Source organism: Lineus longissimus, chromosome 18 (genome assembly GCF_910592395.1).
Source record: "Lineus longissimus chromosome 18, tnLinLong1.2, whole genome shotgun sequence".
Classification (NCBI taxonomy): domain Eukaryota; kingdom Metazoa; phylum Nemertea; class Pilidiophora; order Heteronemertea; family Lineidae; genus Lineus; species Lineus longissimus.
In genome coordinates, this window is record NC_088325.1 from 1,540,041 (window position 1) to 1,554,613 (window position 14,573).

At 42.9% G+C, this 14,573-nt stretch overlaps 2 protein-coding genes across 3 annotated transcripts; one reads left to right on the plus strand and one right to left on the minus strand.

Moving 5' to 3' along the window:
* Window positions 1-2,025: 2,025 nt before the first annotated feature.
* LOC135502013 (PIH1 domain-containing protein 2-like) lies at window positions 2,026-5,364 on the minus strand. 2 transcript variants are annotated; one of them, XM_064794447.1, is made up of 5 exons: window positions 5,281-5,364; window positions 4,646-4,834; window positions 3,974-4,097; window positions 3,181-3,785; window positions 2,026-2,730 (listed from the first exon to the last, which is right to left on the minus strand). In XM_064794447.1, exons 2-5 carry the CDS (start codon window positions 4,823-4,825, stop codon window positions 2,587-2,589), a joined length of 1,053 nt encoding a protein of 350 aa, XP_064650517.1. In that variant the 5' UTR covers window positions 4,826-4,834; window positions 5,281-5,364; the 3' UTR covers window positions 2,026-2,586. The 2 variants fall into 2 exon arrangements, with proteins under 2 accessions (XP_064650517.1, XP_064650518.1); XM_064794448.1 differs by lacking the exon at window positions 5,281-5,364 and adding an exon at window positions 5,151-5,154.
* Window positions 5,365-6,081: 717 nt separating this feature from the next.
* Window positions 6,082-13,052, plus strand: LOC135502012 (serine/arginine repetitive matrix protein 2-like). The gene is made up of 5 exons (XM_064794446.1): window positions 6,082-6,225; window positions 6,680-6,909; window positions 7,673-7,810; window positions 8,393-8,494; window positions 8,889-13,052. Exons 1-5 carry the CDS (start codon window positions 6,160-6,162, stop codon window positions 11,125-11,127), a joined length of 2,775 nt encoding a protein of 924 aa, XP_064650516.1. The 5' UTR covers window positions 6,082-6,159; the 3' UTR covers window positions 11,128-13,052.
* Window positions 13,053-14,573: the final 1,521 nt, after the last annotated feature.

The window sequence follows — 14,573 nt, forward strand, 5'->3', positions numbered from 1 at the left end:
TAGCTTGCACAGCATGGTATAGCTGCACTGCATGATAGCACAGTAATGCATTGCATGATGTATGCACAGCACTACGCTAATGCATTGCATCATAATGTATGCACAGCGCGCTGGTGCATTGCATGATGAATACACAGCACAGTAATGCATTGTATCATGTATGCACAGCACGCTGATGCATTGCATCATGTATGCACATCACACTGATGCATTGCATCATGTATGCACAGCACACTAGTGCATTGCATGATGAATGCACAGCACAGTAATGCATTGTATCATGTATGCACAGCACGCTGATGCATTGCATCATGTATGCACATCACGCTGATGCATTGCATCATGTATGCACAGCAGGCTGATGCATTGCATCATGTATGCACAGCAGGCTGATGCATTGCATCATGTATGCACAGCATGCTGATGCATCATGTATGCACAGCACGCTGATGCATTACATGATGTTCTGTGAGTACCTTGTGGTGCCCAAGCAGGAAATGGCATATAGATCCGTTTATAATTTATAGGGAAGGGTTGTCTTTGAAAGTCGCCATTTCCCCTACACTGAATGCATATCCCGGTTACTAGAATCTCCTGTGCAATGTCTACTTCTACAACAAGTCTTCTATGTCCCAGCCTACACTGGGAGCTTTTACATGCCCTGGCATAGACACTCGGAACTACAAGGAATCTCGGATTTAAGTCTCATTCAAAGGACTGTAAAGAGCCAGGAATTTTTGTTTGTTGAAAGTCACGCCAGTTCATCCAGAAATACAATCCGGAGTTCTGCCCAGGGTCAAACCCGGGCCCTTCTGCATTGTAGCCAGCAGTGTTAACCACTAGGCTATGAGGCTCCTGTACAATCCTGGATTCTCCCCGGGATCAAACCCAGGCCCTTCTGCATTGTAGTCAGCAGTGTTAACCGCTAGGCTAGGAGGTTCCTACACAATCCTGGCTTCTCCCCGGGAATCAAACCCGGGCCTATTGCGTGGTAGCCAGCAGTGTTGACCAATAGGCTATGAGGCTCCTGTACAATCCTGGGTTCTCCCCGGGATCGAACCCGGGCCCTATTGCGTGGTAGCCAGCAGTGTTGACCAATAGGCTATGAGGCTCCTGTACAATCCTGGGTTCTCCCCGGGAATCAAACCCGGGCCCTATTGCGTCCGCCAGCAGTGTTAACCACCAGGCTATGATCGAAGCTCCCTGCCAATGAAACAAATTACCGTGCATGTTCTCGACCCAGACTGAACTCGGATCTTTGGCGTGGTAGCCCGGAGCAGACTACTGGGCTATGTGGCTCCTCTAAGGCTGCGATTATATAGAGTTCATGTTTTCAAATGTGACGTGTCACTGTTCACTTTTCATGCTTGACATGAAGAACGAACAAGTCATTTCCAAAGAGCGGCCTACATACGATTCATGATGTCACTTTTCACCCTGATGTCTTGTTTTCAAGTCTGTCGGCTAACTCGTGACAAGTGAAACATGATGAGTGACAACATGAATCTTATATAACTCCACCCAAGAGGTGTGGCTTCCCTATGAGGTGTCCAATCAGTGAGGCCGAGAATGGACGACATTACGAAATAGCATTCCGCGAAGATGACGTCACTGCAGCTGCTGCCCTCTATTTCCCCATCGCTGAATTACAGGCAATGTCGGACAAACATGCGGTTTCGTAATGGATTCAGGCTTTCTAACTAGGGCAGTTAGATTCAATCTGGCACATGTCCGAGTGTTGGAAATACTACATAATTGTTCTGAATATTTCTCTCTCCGACTCTATGGTATCATTCATGCTAAAAAAAATGCATGGTCAAAGATAATTGACTTTGAAATAAGCTCAAATGCGTAGAAATAAGTGTCGATGTCCGACTGTCACGTGACTAAAACGTCATCAATATCTTATTCTAATGACCTTGTGAGCTATAGGCCTAAATAGTAACTTCGCGGGATGCTATTGAAAAGAAAATTCAACTATCAAATAAGTTATTGATTTATTTTCTTATACAAACTTGACGGCAGATTAAAAGTGCAACATTGGATGGAATCCACTTTTCATAAAATAGAATCTGGACGGTTGTTGTTTTGCAATAGATCTCAGTAAAATCTGAACAAAGCTCCTTAAATGGTAGAAAATGAAAACAACTGTCAACGAATTCTGGCATGCGCAAACTGGACGGCAGATAAAAAAGGAAATAAGGACACTCGATTTTGGCCCAAATCGGTTGTTTTCGTTCATTTGACCACTCTTATCGGGACACCTCTCCACTAAGGACAGTACTTGTCAGAGAGGTTCTACTCATGAATACTGTAGGCACAAATATTGTTTGGTTAAAGTTCTCCAAAAACCCTATCGCAGACACTTTTGGGATACGAAAGTACAGTAGAACCTCTCTACTAAGGACACCCTCGGGACTGACAAGTGTTGTCCTTAATAGAGAGGTGTCCTGATTAGAGAGGTCAAATTGAATGGAAAGAACCAATTTGGGACCAAAACTAGTGTCCTTAATAGAGAGGTTGTCCTTAATAGAGAGGTGTCCGCTAAGGGAGGTTCTACTGTAATGTTTGTTTCTCTGTCAAAGGCTAGCTCTTCTTTACTGTTGGCATAGTCAGAGTTAAACAAGATGACTTGGTGCTGAATTTAGCAGACGCTTTATCGTCGAGAACTTTTTCGGGAAACTGGAGGCAGATCTCATACTTGTTTGTGACGCAGAGGGTCAAATCGTCCTGGAAATAGAATGATACAATATTTTCAGTGAAAAACAATTTCACCACGTTCTGATTTTCACAACAACAGGGTGTGCCTAAAAAGTTTGTCATGACGTTCAGAATGTATATCATGACAACTGAAACGACGTCAAATCTCCGACAAAATTGTTTCCCACAATGCAATAGCCTCTTTCCTGCATTGCTATACCAAAGACGACAGTCGACACCTCTTAGTTGCAGCCAGCATTTCTACAACCTGCCAAAAGCGCTGCTGGCATCCCATAATGCTCCGAGGAATGCTCAGCATTTCTACAGTGTCTTCAAGTCAACCCTGCTCCAAGCACACGGGCATCCCAAAATGCTCTATAAGGGTTGTAAGGAGCAGCTACCGTCGAACTTGTGCCAGGAAAGAACAAAGTGGCTCAGAAGGATTCGAACCCACAGTGCTGACCACCCCAAACAGCTTACCTCAGATATGTCCAAGTCACAGTCCCTGACGGAAGTAACACCCGGAAGTTCAAGTCTGAAAACAATACATCTTGGCCTGTCACCCTCCACATCTTTCACAACGACAGAATATTCCGGTTTCGGAAGGACAACTTTCGAGTCTGAGATCTCCTGAATCAAGCCAGGCTTCGCAGGCTTTGAATCTGCAGATATTCGAATGGCAGGATCTGGTTGTTCAAACGATGCCCCAGGTTTGGTAAGAATTGGAATATCCATATTTGGAGTAACACCGTTTGAGTTTTTGACATTGCCGATAACGTCTTCCGAAGCCATTGCTTGCATCGGAGCAAAACTTTTTTTCAAATCATCAATCTGCTTTTCTGTTTCTGAATCCCCTTTATTGAAGACTGATTTCAGGGATTTTATAGTGCGTTCTTCGGATCCTTTACATTGTATGCTGCGTTTCAAAATCGTATAGCTCCTGGAGAGTTGAACTTTATGCGCGTCTTGCACGAATGAAATCGCGAGATTCACCATCGCTTTCAGTTCTTCAGGATTTTTTGAATCGCGGCCGAATTCTTCAAGCACTTTTGGGTTGAAGCCAAGAGATACTACCGAGTAGATTCCTGAAATTGACAAGAAGAAAACGTGAATTTTGGGGCATATTTGGATTAGAATTTAGCCTAATTTGAGTGAAAACAACCACTTTGGGATCAAAACTAGTGTCCTTAATAGAGAGGTTGTCCTTGATAGAGAGGTGTCCGGGAGATTCCAATGTACTTTTTTCGTTTTTTAGACGAATTTTCATGCTCACCATCGTCATCTTCATCCTCGAGCAGGGGACCCCCCACAACTGGAATGGGGGCCTCGTCATCCTTCGGTCCATGAACTCTCAGCCAGGCACAGAAGTTCATGAATACCCTCTGTCGTGTTGGTTCCTGAAGATGAAGCATGATACCAAGAATTAATAAAGAGTAGTCTTTATGTATTCATGATGATATCAAAAACATATACTTCCTTGTAACCACACTGTCTCTCATCCTTGATTTGTCACTCCATAGTCCATATTCGAGTTTCATTTTGTTATGACATGGGAATTATTAATCCTGTTTACCGTCCACCTCCCGCATGAAATATTTTCATTATTTTTTTATTTATTTTATTGTTGCCATCATTTTTTTATTTAAATAATCTTTCCAGTGGTTCATCTTTACCTTAAATGATTGAAAAACACAATAAAAACTTGGCAGGGTAGGCTCTTCATCATAATAATGACATCTTTTTAATGCCTCATGTTGATGACCGACCTGATTTCCATTTACTGGAACTTGCTGAATCGCATGCTTTGACCAGGAAATCAGACTGTAAACCGATAATGAATAATGAAAAATGAAAAAAAGCCTCATCATCTTTTTAAATCACTCGGACGGTAAACAGGATGAATCATTCCTATGGCCTCACTCCCGAAAAATAATCTGATACTTACATACATCACAGTCTGGACACACATGTGTGTCTCTGGAGGTGTTGTCCACTCTTTGCTCTCTTGTTTCTGTTTGTCAATAAACTTTCGGTACGCCTGGGGATTGTTTTCTGACATGTCATCCAACATTGTCCAGATCTGTTGGGCTTTCGCCATCATGTTTTCTTGTGAGAGACCTTCCATCTTTGAATCCTAAAAGAATAGAAATGATAACCCCTTGCAATTGTGCTGAACGTCTGGGACAAGTATGATAATGTCTTTAGTGAGTTCGGTGGTATATACTATATCGCCACAAAAAAATGTCTATCCAGCTGCTGTGCATTCCTGTGCGCATGATAATTGATATCCAAGGGACAATCCTGGTTGATAAGACATAAAAAGCGAGCATTTTCAATGACAAATCGTGCTTTCCACATTGCCAATGACATGGACCTCTGGCTCTGGAATGTATGGCAGCCAAGTGTAACTGTAGTGTAAGTCTGAAGACAGTGAAGACACATTTTTTTACAGATCCGACTGCCTCCTTGTCTTCAAAATCGAAGAAATGGCAAACCTAGAAAAGGAAACTTGGCTGATTAATGAGCTAAGTAGTTTTTCTCCACATTTACCAACTTTCAGATAACATCTTTAGTACAAACCTCGCAAAATCACGGTTTATTGCAAAAATAATCAAATAATGAAAGCGTCTATCGCAACCACTTGTGAAATACGTCATCAATTTTAAACCTAAAATCTTATATCTGATGACGTAGTACTCTAAAAGTAAGACATTCTCCAAGCGTCGTCAATGGTGATTTTTATCCTTGAGCCTCACTCGACCTATTGTCTCTGCCACAGTTGACTCCATTCTCCAAGCGTCGTCAATGGTGATCGTTGCAACCAAGCTTCACTCGACCTGCTGCCATTTCAGCGGGTGCATGTAAATTGGACATTTGGCCCGGCGCCCGGGAGACTGAGTTGTAGAGAGTGTGCTCTTGTAATGGAATTTCAGTAGAAGACGAGGTTCATTTTCTAACTACTTGTTCGAAATATGATGGTTCAAGGAAAGATATTTCTCAATTATTAGTGAGAACAGCATCAACTTTTCAGGTCTCTCACCAGAAAATAAGTTTATATGGCTCCTTTCAAATGAGGACCCTATGATTTGTCAGAAACTGTCTATATTTATGCAAAATTGCTTCTCTGATCGGATAAAATAAGGACCTCCTCTTCTACTTAAATATTCCAGGTTTGACCCCGGTAGACTTGATAGACTTTTCCTTGTTACTCTTGTCATTTATTTTATGTATGTCTCTTGCATTCATTTTCAATCAAATTCATTGTAGGTCTACTGTACCGTGTGTACTGTTGCCCTATAGGGCTTTTAATTAATAAAACTAATTTGAATTTGAATTTAAATTTGGTACTACCTTCAAACAACATAGCACGAAATTCCTCATTGTGCAAAATTTATTTCCTTGCAATTTTCCATCTTTTTAGCTCATTATTTCCTTAATGCATATCTTTTTTGATTGATTATGTTATCGAGAGGAACGAAGGAACTTCTAAGTAACGTCATAAGACATACTGATGCCCATAACAAGGTGAGGAACTGGGTTATTTTTCCATTTTCTTTGGGTTGTTTTTTTCAGAGTAATCACACTATGACTATGTATGCAAACTCATGCAATGCACTATAGTGCGTACGTGTATGTACATGCATGTAATGAATGTACGTACAGGCATGTAGATAATGAAAAATAGGCAAGAGCTTGCTTTATGGTAGAAGCCAAAAGTGTTATTTGAATCTGTGACCGCTATGAATGAATTTGAATGGACCTTTAGGCTTTACGACTAAGTAAGACAAACCTTGGCCCATTTAAAAACTCTGACTCAGAACACGTCACAAGGCCTAAGCTAACTTCGGACAATGTCAATGCCATACGGCATAGCCACTGTGGCCCTTAGTTCCAGGTTAAACGCATGACTGGTCAGCGCCGAAACAAATTTCTTCGAAATCAGTTGTATATATTGTGACGGATCAACATAATTTTTTAGGTTATTGAAGTGACTGATATGTGGAAAGCTCGTGAAAGGGAGGCGGGCTCGCCTGACGATGACCAAGGATCAAGGATGCGTTCCAGCGTTGTGCAAAGAATTGGGAATAATAAACCCTCGCGGCAGGTGTGGAGCAATAGGCCTGCTCCGAACCAATGGAGTGACAGAGATAGGGACCGTGGGCAGAGAGATAGGCCTCAGGGTCTGAATGATCGGCCACCAAGATGGAGGTTGGTTTTCATTTAGTTATTTTGTCATGGGTCTATACCATGGAACCTCCCTCAGACGTAGCCCTACTGGACAATACCCTATTTAGGACACTTATATTTTAGCTGTAAAGTAATGAACGCTTGTGTACCAAGACACTGATTTTGCCGCTATTTCTATTTTTGATCTGTGGTCAGGACACCTCTCTGTTAAGGACAACATTTTGTCTGTTCCAAGGGTCCTTAATACTGAGGTATTATTGTACAGTTTTAGCCAATAAAGTCATTCTTTTAAACTTTTGAAATCCGAGGTTGTCTGTTAAAACATCCGGACAAACAAACCTGGGTTCTGGGTTGCTTACCATTATGGCCAGCAGTGTTAACCACTAGCTATGAGGCTCCTCTAAATAAGATAATCTTTAGCTAATCATGGGTTCCTATTCCGTAGTAGCTATCAGTGTTAACCACAGGCTATGGGGCTCCTCTTAAACAGACAATCTTAATTTCTTGTGTTGGCACAACAGTTGAGCATCTGGCTTGTCATCAAGAGGTCCCGAGTTGATACCTGACCAGCGCCGATTTGTAACTCTCTCCCTGTCTGAAATGTCCTCGCGTGCGCTGGATTTTGGCTGCCCTTGGTTCTCCAGAAAGGTTTCTGGACAGGCTGGGTGATAATGTTCGTGATTATAAAGCGCTTTGAGACGGTAGATAGTGAAAAGCGCTATTAGTATCTGACATATCAATCCAAAGATGTTTATGAAACTGAATTCCTAATTTGACATTGCAGGTCGCGCTCAAGGTCGCCTGACTGGAATCGTATGCATTCTCGCGTGAAGGAAGTCCCCAAAGCTCACATGGATCGTGAACCAAACGAAACATTTTGGCAGAAAAAGCTCATGGAGGCAGAAGATAACAATCCTGATAAGTAAGTGCGAAACGAATTCATATAGCGCTTTTCCAACCCTGCTAAAAGTGCTTCCATGATCGAGGAGCCAGTACACTGAAAGTGAAAGCACGCTCACCAAATGATCCTGCGTGACATGTGCTCAGCAAGGATTTTACCTCTGGTCTCCTTCTTGACATTCAGGTTCTGCGTGGCTGTATTGAAAAAATTGGTCTATCCTATACATCACTTATCAGTGTACTCCTCATGGTCATTTGTCGGGGCGTCACAACCAACCTTGGCAGCTTACCGACCCAGGTTGGAAGTGTCAGTGACCCTACTATACGTTGCCCTAGAATTTTGTAATGGGTTTCTATCGGACCACCCTACCTAAAATTGCTGGCCATCCTGCTGTGTGTTGCACATTGGGAAAACTTCTTGGAGTGTACCACCCTACCTTGAGATAAGCCTGTGCAGAACTCTGCTTGTAAACCTGGCAGTTCTCTCTTATCCCTTTCTTCATCCCACCGGCAACACGGACTAACTGAGAAAAGGATTCTCGATTTCATGACAAAAACCGATGAACTTGCATTCTAAACTAATCATGGTGTGATTTACTTGCAGATGGGGTCACAGCGGATTCCAGGAACTCTATCCCGATGAATTTTCTGATGGCTCCAGACCACCTGATGCCAGATCTCACAGGGACAAGTCAAAGAAAAACAAGTAAGTTAGCTGTGTGTTGCAAATAATCAGTTTTCTAGGAATGAAAAGAAGTGTTGTGGAAGTGCTGGGCACCATATCAGGTTCTCCACATGGTTTTCTCAAGGTTGGGTGCTGCCCTTGATATTCAAGCAGCTTTACAAGTGTATAACATGAGGTAGGGTTGCCAGCATTTTGAGGTTGGGTGGCCCTAGCGAAACCCTTTACAGAATTCTAGAGCAACGTAGGGTGGCTCTTCCAAGGTAGGGTGGTTAGCTGCCAAGGTGGGGTGGGAAACCCTGACAGATGGCCTTGTGGAGAACGCTGGACATTGTAAGCAACTCTCACTATTCCTTCGATGATATAACAGATGCTGTCCTGTAGATGCCAGGATTTAATTTCTTGTCTGTTTTTTTAGGAAGCACAAAAAGTTGAAAAAACACCACAAAGAGAAAGAAGGAAAGGGAAAGGACCGTGACGAGAAGAAGAGTCAAGAGAAGAGGAAGAAGAAGAAGAAAAAGAAAAAAGACGAGGAAAAAGATAGGTCAAGGTCAGAGGATAAGAAGCCAATGTCAAATGACAAGAAGCACAGGTCAAAGTCAAATGACAGGATGGCAAGGTCAGCTGATAAGAAGGCAAGGTCAAATGAAGAGGAAAGGTCGAGAAAGGATGACAAGTCAAGGTCGCAGGATGTGGAAAGGGCGAGATCGGATATCAAATCAAGGCCTAAGGAACAGGACAGGAAGGAGTCGAATGTGGGTCGTGACCTTAGTCGTAAAAGGTCAAGGTCAGATGACCGGAGGTCAAAGAGAGATGTCAACAATGCACACTTAAATGATTCCAAATCTAATGTAAAGCGAACATCTGAGGAATTTTCGAGACGGAAATCTGGTGAATTGAGGTTGACGTCAAATGACCAGAGTTCAAGGTCAAATGGCCAAGGGTCAAGGTCAAATAACAACGTTTCAAGGTCAAACGATCAGAGGCGAAGGTCGAATGATCGTGATTTGAAATCTAGTGACTTACGATCAAGACCACGTGATCGAAAACAAGGTAGAGATGATGTAAAAAATGTGCCTGATAGGAAAGATTCTTGGAAAGATAATGATCAGCGTCCAAATAATAGGTCAAGGTCGGGTGATCGAAGGTCAAGGCTAAATGAAAGGCCTAGATCTGGTGACCGTAGGGAAAAAGTCAATAATGACCGTCCACGTTCTGGGGAAAGATTACCCCTAGGATCTGACAAAAGATCTCAAGGGGTTAAATCTTTTAGACATGATGAAAAGTCAAGGTCATCAGCTCAAGCAAGGTCAGGGAACAGGTCAAGGTCAGCTGAAAAGGGACCAAAGTCCGATGAAAAATATGGTGAAAAAAGCGCAAATTTGCGAGAGAGGAATGAGACTAATCGTCGAAACATTCGAAGGTCAAAAAGTCGTGAAAGGACTCGTGATCGACGGAGGTCAAGGTCGCATAGCCGTGACAAGCGTAGGTCAAGGTCGCGTAGCCGTGATAGGTTGGACAGTAGTAGGTTTGGTGCAGATGGCTCACGAAAGGGAAGGGATTCTAATAAGCTGAAGGATAGGGACCCAAGCCCCCAAGGAAAGAAAGGTATCTACTTTGCCGGTCGCCAAAACCGACGGCCACAATATGCACCAGGGAAGACGGGGTCTGTTCGTTCGGAATTCCTGCCTGCGAAAAATTTGAAGGTCGATGCAAAGTACGTCGCGAAACCAACTATGGTGGCTGCGCAGGATGATGAGGAATTGTCGTCCGATGATGATGTTAACGTTGTTAGGACGAGTATCGAGGTGCGACGTATTCCGGTACCTGCAATGATTCCGGAGAGGCTGAGTAAAAGTCTTCTGAATCAGGGCCGGAGTTTGCCACCGCCGAACAAAACTGCTGAAAAAGACGCTAAACTGGTTGAAAAGGATGGAGACTTTGATACGGCTGAGGTCAACGTGTCGGTCGGTGACGAGGAAGAAAATAGCAAAAGTTCAGACGCTAAAATGACTGAAAAGCCTGATGATGTCACACGTTGTTTGGATATTAAAATGCCGAAAACGCCCGAGTTGAATGAAGGGGAATTGGATATTAAAATGCCGAGGACGCCGGATATTGCTCCGCCAGATCTTAACGAGGATGTGAGTGTAGAGAATATCGCCGATTCGACGACCGAAATTGAGCCATTTCCAATGGAAACGAAACCGGAAATTGACGATAAAGTTGAAAGTTTCATGGCTGAAATTGATCATGTTTTTGGTGCCCCAGTCCTACAAAATCCAAAGTCGCTAACCGCTGATGATATTAGTGAACGGAAAATAAGCAGTAGTACTAATAAAACTGATTTCGTTGCGTCAAGAACACCGCCTAGTGGTAAAAAGCAGAAACGCAAACGCGACTCGAGTAGTAGTTCCGATAGCGATAGTGACTCTAGTTCTGGTTCAAGCAGCTCTTCTAGTAGCTCCACCTATGCTAAGAAGAAGAAACGCAATAAACCGGAAGTTACCATCGGGAGCGAGAAGGTTCAGAAATTTATTAAGAAGTGGAGTCGAAAAGAAAGCTCGTCTAGTAGTAGTTCGAGTGGTAGTAGCAGTGAAAGTAGTTCCAGCGGTAGTTCTGGCTCCACCAGTGGAAGTAGTAGCGACAGTGATTAGGTCCTTAAAGGGGAACTGGGTGATTAGATACTTAAAGGGGAAATGGGTGATCTGCTTTTGCAAAAGTAGGCGGTTTCGGTTGGGTTTTCCCGTTTCAAGTCGTCAAGACGGACGGGAAAATGACTCGTGGATCTTTTTAAGTCATAGCGCTTTCCGACTTTGATTTACAAGCACTTCGCAAAATATCTGAACCACAAATGCTTGTCTGACTTCCGAGACTGACTCTGCGGTTTTTCCGCTATCATTCTTGGGAGATTCTCCCCGGTATCATTTGCATGCCAGTGCTATGTTATTTCAATTAGGGAACCCGAGGACTTTCATGAAATGTCAATCTTTTACCCCGGATCTTCAAACTCTGTCACGACCTGTTTGTATTTTCAATGCCTTAGCCCTCTACTAGGGCGTAATCATAAGTGACTATCGTATATTGTATTTATTATCCACCTGGTGGTTTTGGTGATTATTTCATTTTGGTATGCTTTTAGAATTTATTGTTGAATGTTAAACATTTGAGCATTGAGATTGTTAAAAGTTGTGGAGGGTGTGGAAGGCATAAAACTTGTTCAAAAATAACTGGCAGGCCTTTTTCTGCTCAAATTGTTCTGTTCCTGCATCATTTGAGGCTCCAGAGGGGGAACTACCACTCGGGCACATTTTTGTATTGGCTATACATCAGCATTAGGATGTCCACCTGTCCATTCTAAATAACAAAGCATGTGCCCAATGTACTTTTGTTCCTGTCTGTATAGCACTGTCTGCTTGTGTCATGCTAGTCCGCAACAATGGAATATGTAATTCTGCATGTCTTTTTAAGAGGGACGATCGGCAGAAGCTAGGGGGTCAAGGTTATCATCTGTAGGCCACTTATGTGCTGAGTTTGACTTGAGGTGAATCATTCAGCTTAAAACCTATTCATCATGCAAGCATGAATAGTTTCGATTGCTGTTAGACTGAGAGACCCCTATTGGCAACTTAATGTAACTTAATCTGACCAACGTGGCACTTGCTAATAGACTCCCTTTGAATCATATCCGCTGAAATTTAGAGAAGAAATTTACTGCTCTATTTCGGCAGTTGTCATCCCATGAATACGTTTAGGTCTCTCTGCTTGAAATTCTGCAATTTCTACTGCTCTGGAGGTGGTTTTTTTTTCATTTTAAATTGGTTAAATATCAATTGCATTTATTAGTTAATTTTGAAACAGATTATACACTTTAAACCATTGCCATCATTACTCTTCACGAATGTACATTTGCATGTATTCAAGCAACATTTCATTTTCATCACAGAAGTTGTCAAGTGATTCTATGATCTGTCTCGAATTCTGTAACAAAACAGAAAATGGCCCTTTTTACAAAGTTACAAATTAGAAAGTGAGGTTTGGCAGGTGTAACTTCAGGATCTGTCTCAAAACTCCTTTCATGTCTGACAACAGAGGTCTCCATTACCTCTCTATTAAAGACACCCTTTGGACTGACAAATGCTATCCTTAATTGAGAGGTTTCCTGATTACAGAGGTCAACTTCAGTGTAAACAATGAATTTGAGACCAAATGCGTTAGCCTTTATAGAGAGGTTGTCCTTGATAGAGAGGTGTCCACTAAGGGAGGTCTGAGTGTAGTGGTAATATCCCTTTTAGGAGAGTGGTGGCCTAGTGGATGAACGTCTTGATTTGTGATCAAGAGGTCATGGGTTTGAAGCTCAGCCAGTGCCACTCCTGACTTTAACTGGCCTGAAATGGCCAAGGTTGCACTCAACGCTTAAAAAGTCAAATGACTGAAAAAACAAATTATGTATTTATAATCAATTCCCTCTCATCTGTCATGTAAGTACTTTGTTTATGTTCTGTTGCAAATCATGGTCACATTGTTAATATCTTTAGAAGGTGTTGTACAGTCCTGAAATTTGACAACAAATAAACACATTGCCAACAAGAAGTTTGTAATTTTTTGTGTATTTCAAAATTCGGTGGATTCTGCGTACTGGAGAGGTTCAGGCTACGATCCGAGAATGTGGTGGGGTTTTGAGGTTGGGCTGATTTTGCTGACGAGCACCACTAGGCACCAGAGCATGTCCACCAGAACTGCTCTCTCTGGGACCCCAAACGACTGGCCACATGGCCATACGGTGCAGGAATCTGGAATGACCACTCTAAACAATGAAACGTTGTCGCATGTGATTATGATCTCAGGCTGCGATGACTAAAATCATTCATTTCAATAGCCTACAGTAGGAAATGTCCAATCCAAGATAGAGGAGCATTGAAATGAACAAGGCTGGCTTTAAAAAAAAGGCAATGTAGTCTTTTTGTGAGTCCCATTCACCCGCTCGGACCTACCAGCATAGGTCACCCTGGTCAGTTAACATACAGTTCCTCACACCGGCTGTAGAAGGGCCATATTTGGCAAAGGACAAGAGTCCATGCTATGTGGTGGCGGAAAATCATCTCCAAGATTGATGCATATCAGGAGACAATGGTACCGTAGCATGGGGCTGGCAGACTCAACAGGCACGAGGAACTACAGGGGTACGTTGACATGAGTCCATGCTATGTGGTGGCGGAAAATCATCTCAAAGATTGATGCATATCAGGAGACAATGGTACCGTAGGCCTAGCATGGGGCTGGCAGACTCAACAGGCACGAGGAACTACAGGGGTACGTTGACATGAGTCCATGCTATGTGGTGGCGGAAAATCATCTCAAAGATTGATGCATATCAGGAGACAATGGTACCGGAGCATGGGGCTGGCAGACTCAACAGGCACGAGAAGAACTACAGGGGTACGTTGACATTTTCTATATCCTTTACAACTGTCACAATCAAGACCTTCTCATTCATTCCCCGTACCTAGGTGGTACACGCATATCTGGCGAAGGGCCGACTTGTCATAGGTGAGGTGAAGAACAAGAAGTATATACTTTTCACCCCTATGATTGGGCCTATGTCCTATCAGGTTGACCTCAGGGTCCACCATTTTGGCTCAAACCTGAAATCCTAAAGCAATTAGTACTCTGTCAGAACGAAGTGAATACCACTTTCAAGGGTGAGAGTCAGTTCTTTGCTTTCTAGAGAACAGCCTCCCACCCTTGAATTAGCTTTCACTTCATTTTGAAGGAGTTCTGATTGCTTTAGGATTTCATGTCCTAGCCAAAATGAAACTCCCTATGGTCAACCCTTAAGTTAAAGTTGTGCTTGTGACAGGTAAACTATGACACATAAACCAGGTGCTATGAAAGTCATAACCTATTTTGTGTTGTGCTGTAAAATCGGACAGGAGCTGTTCTAAGGCTCACTCTCTATGATGAAAGTCTTTGCAATGCAGGTCCAACCTTGGAAATCATGACAGCTTCCTGTGCATTGAACTACTGTGGTCAATCTTCGCCATTAAAGATTGCTGCTGAAGGATGGCTGTTTCTTGGTGATCTTCACTGTCACAATCTGGCC

Bases quoted from the DNA above. Each gene is read 5' to 3' on its own strand.
- LOC135502013 (XM_064794447.1), bottom strand. From the start codon at position 4,825: ATGGAAGGTCTCTCACAAGAAAACATGATGGCGAAAGCCCAACAGATC. The intron at 3,786-3,973 runs GTGAGCATGAAA...TGTCAATTTCAG, and splicing joins CGAGGATGAAGATGACGATG to GAATCTACTCGGTAGTATCT. The intron at 2,731-3,180 runs GTAAGCTGTTTG...TTCTATTTCCAG, and splicing joins GTGACTTGGACATATCTGAG to GACGATTTGACCCTCTGCGT.
- LOC135502012 (XM_064794446.1), top strand. From the start codon at position 6,160: ATGTTATCGAGAGGAACGAAGGAACTTCTAAGTAACGTCATAAGACAT. The intron at 6,226-6,679 runs GTGAGGAACTGG...ATAATTTTTTAG, and splicing joins ATACTGATGCCCATAACAAG to GTTATTGAAGTGACTGATAT. The intron at 7,811-8,392 runs GTAAGTGCGAAA...ATTTACTTGCAG, and splicing joins GAAGATAACAATCCTGATAA to ATGGGGTCACAGCGGATTCC.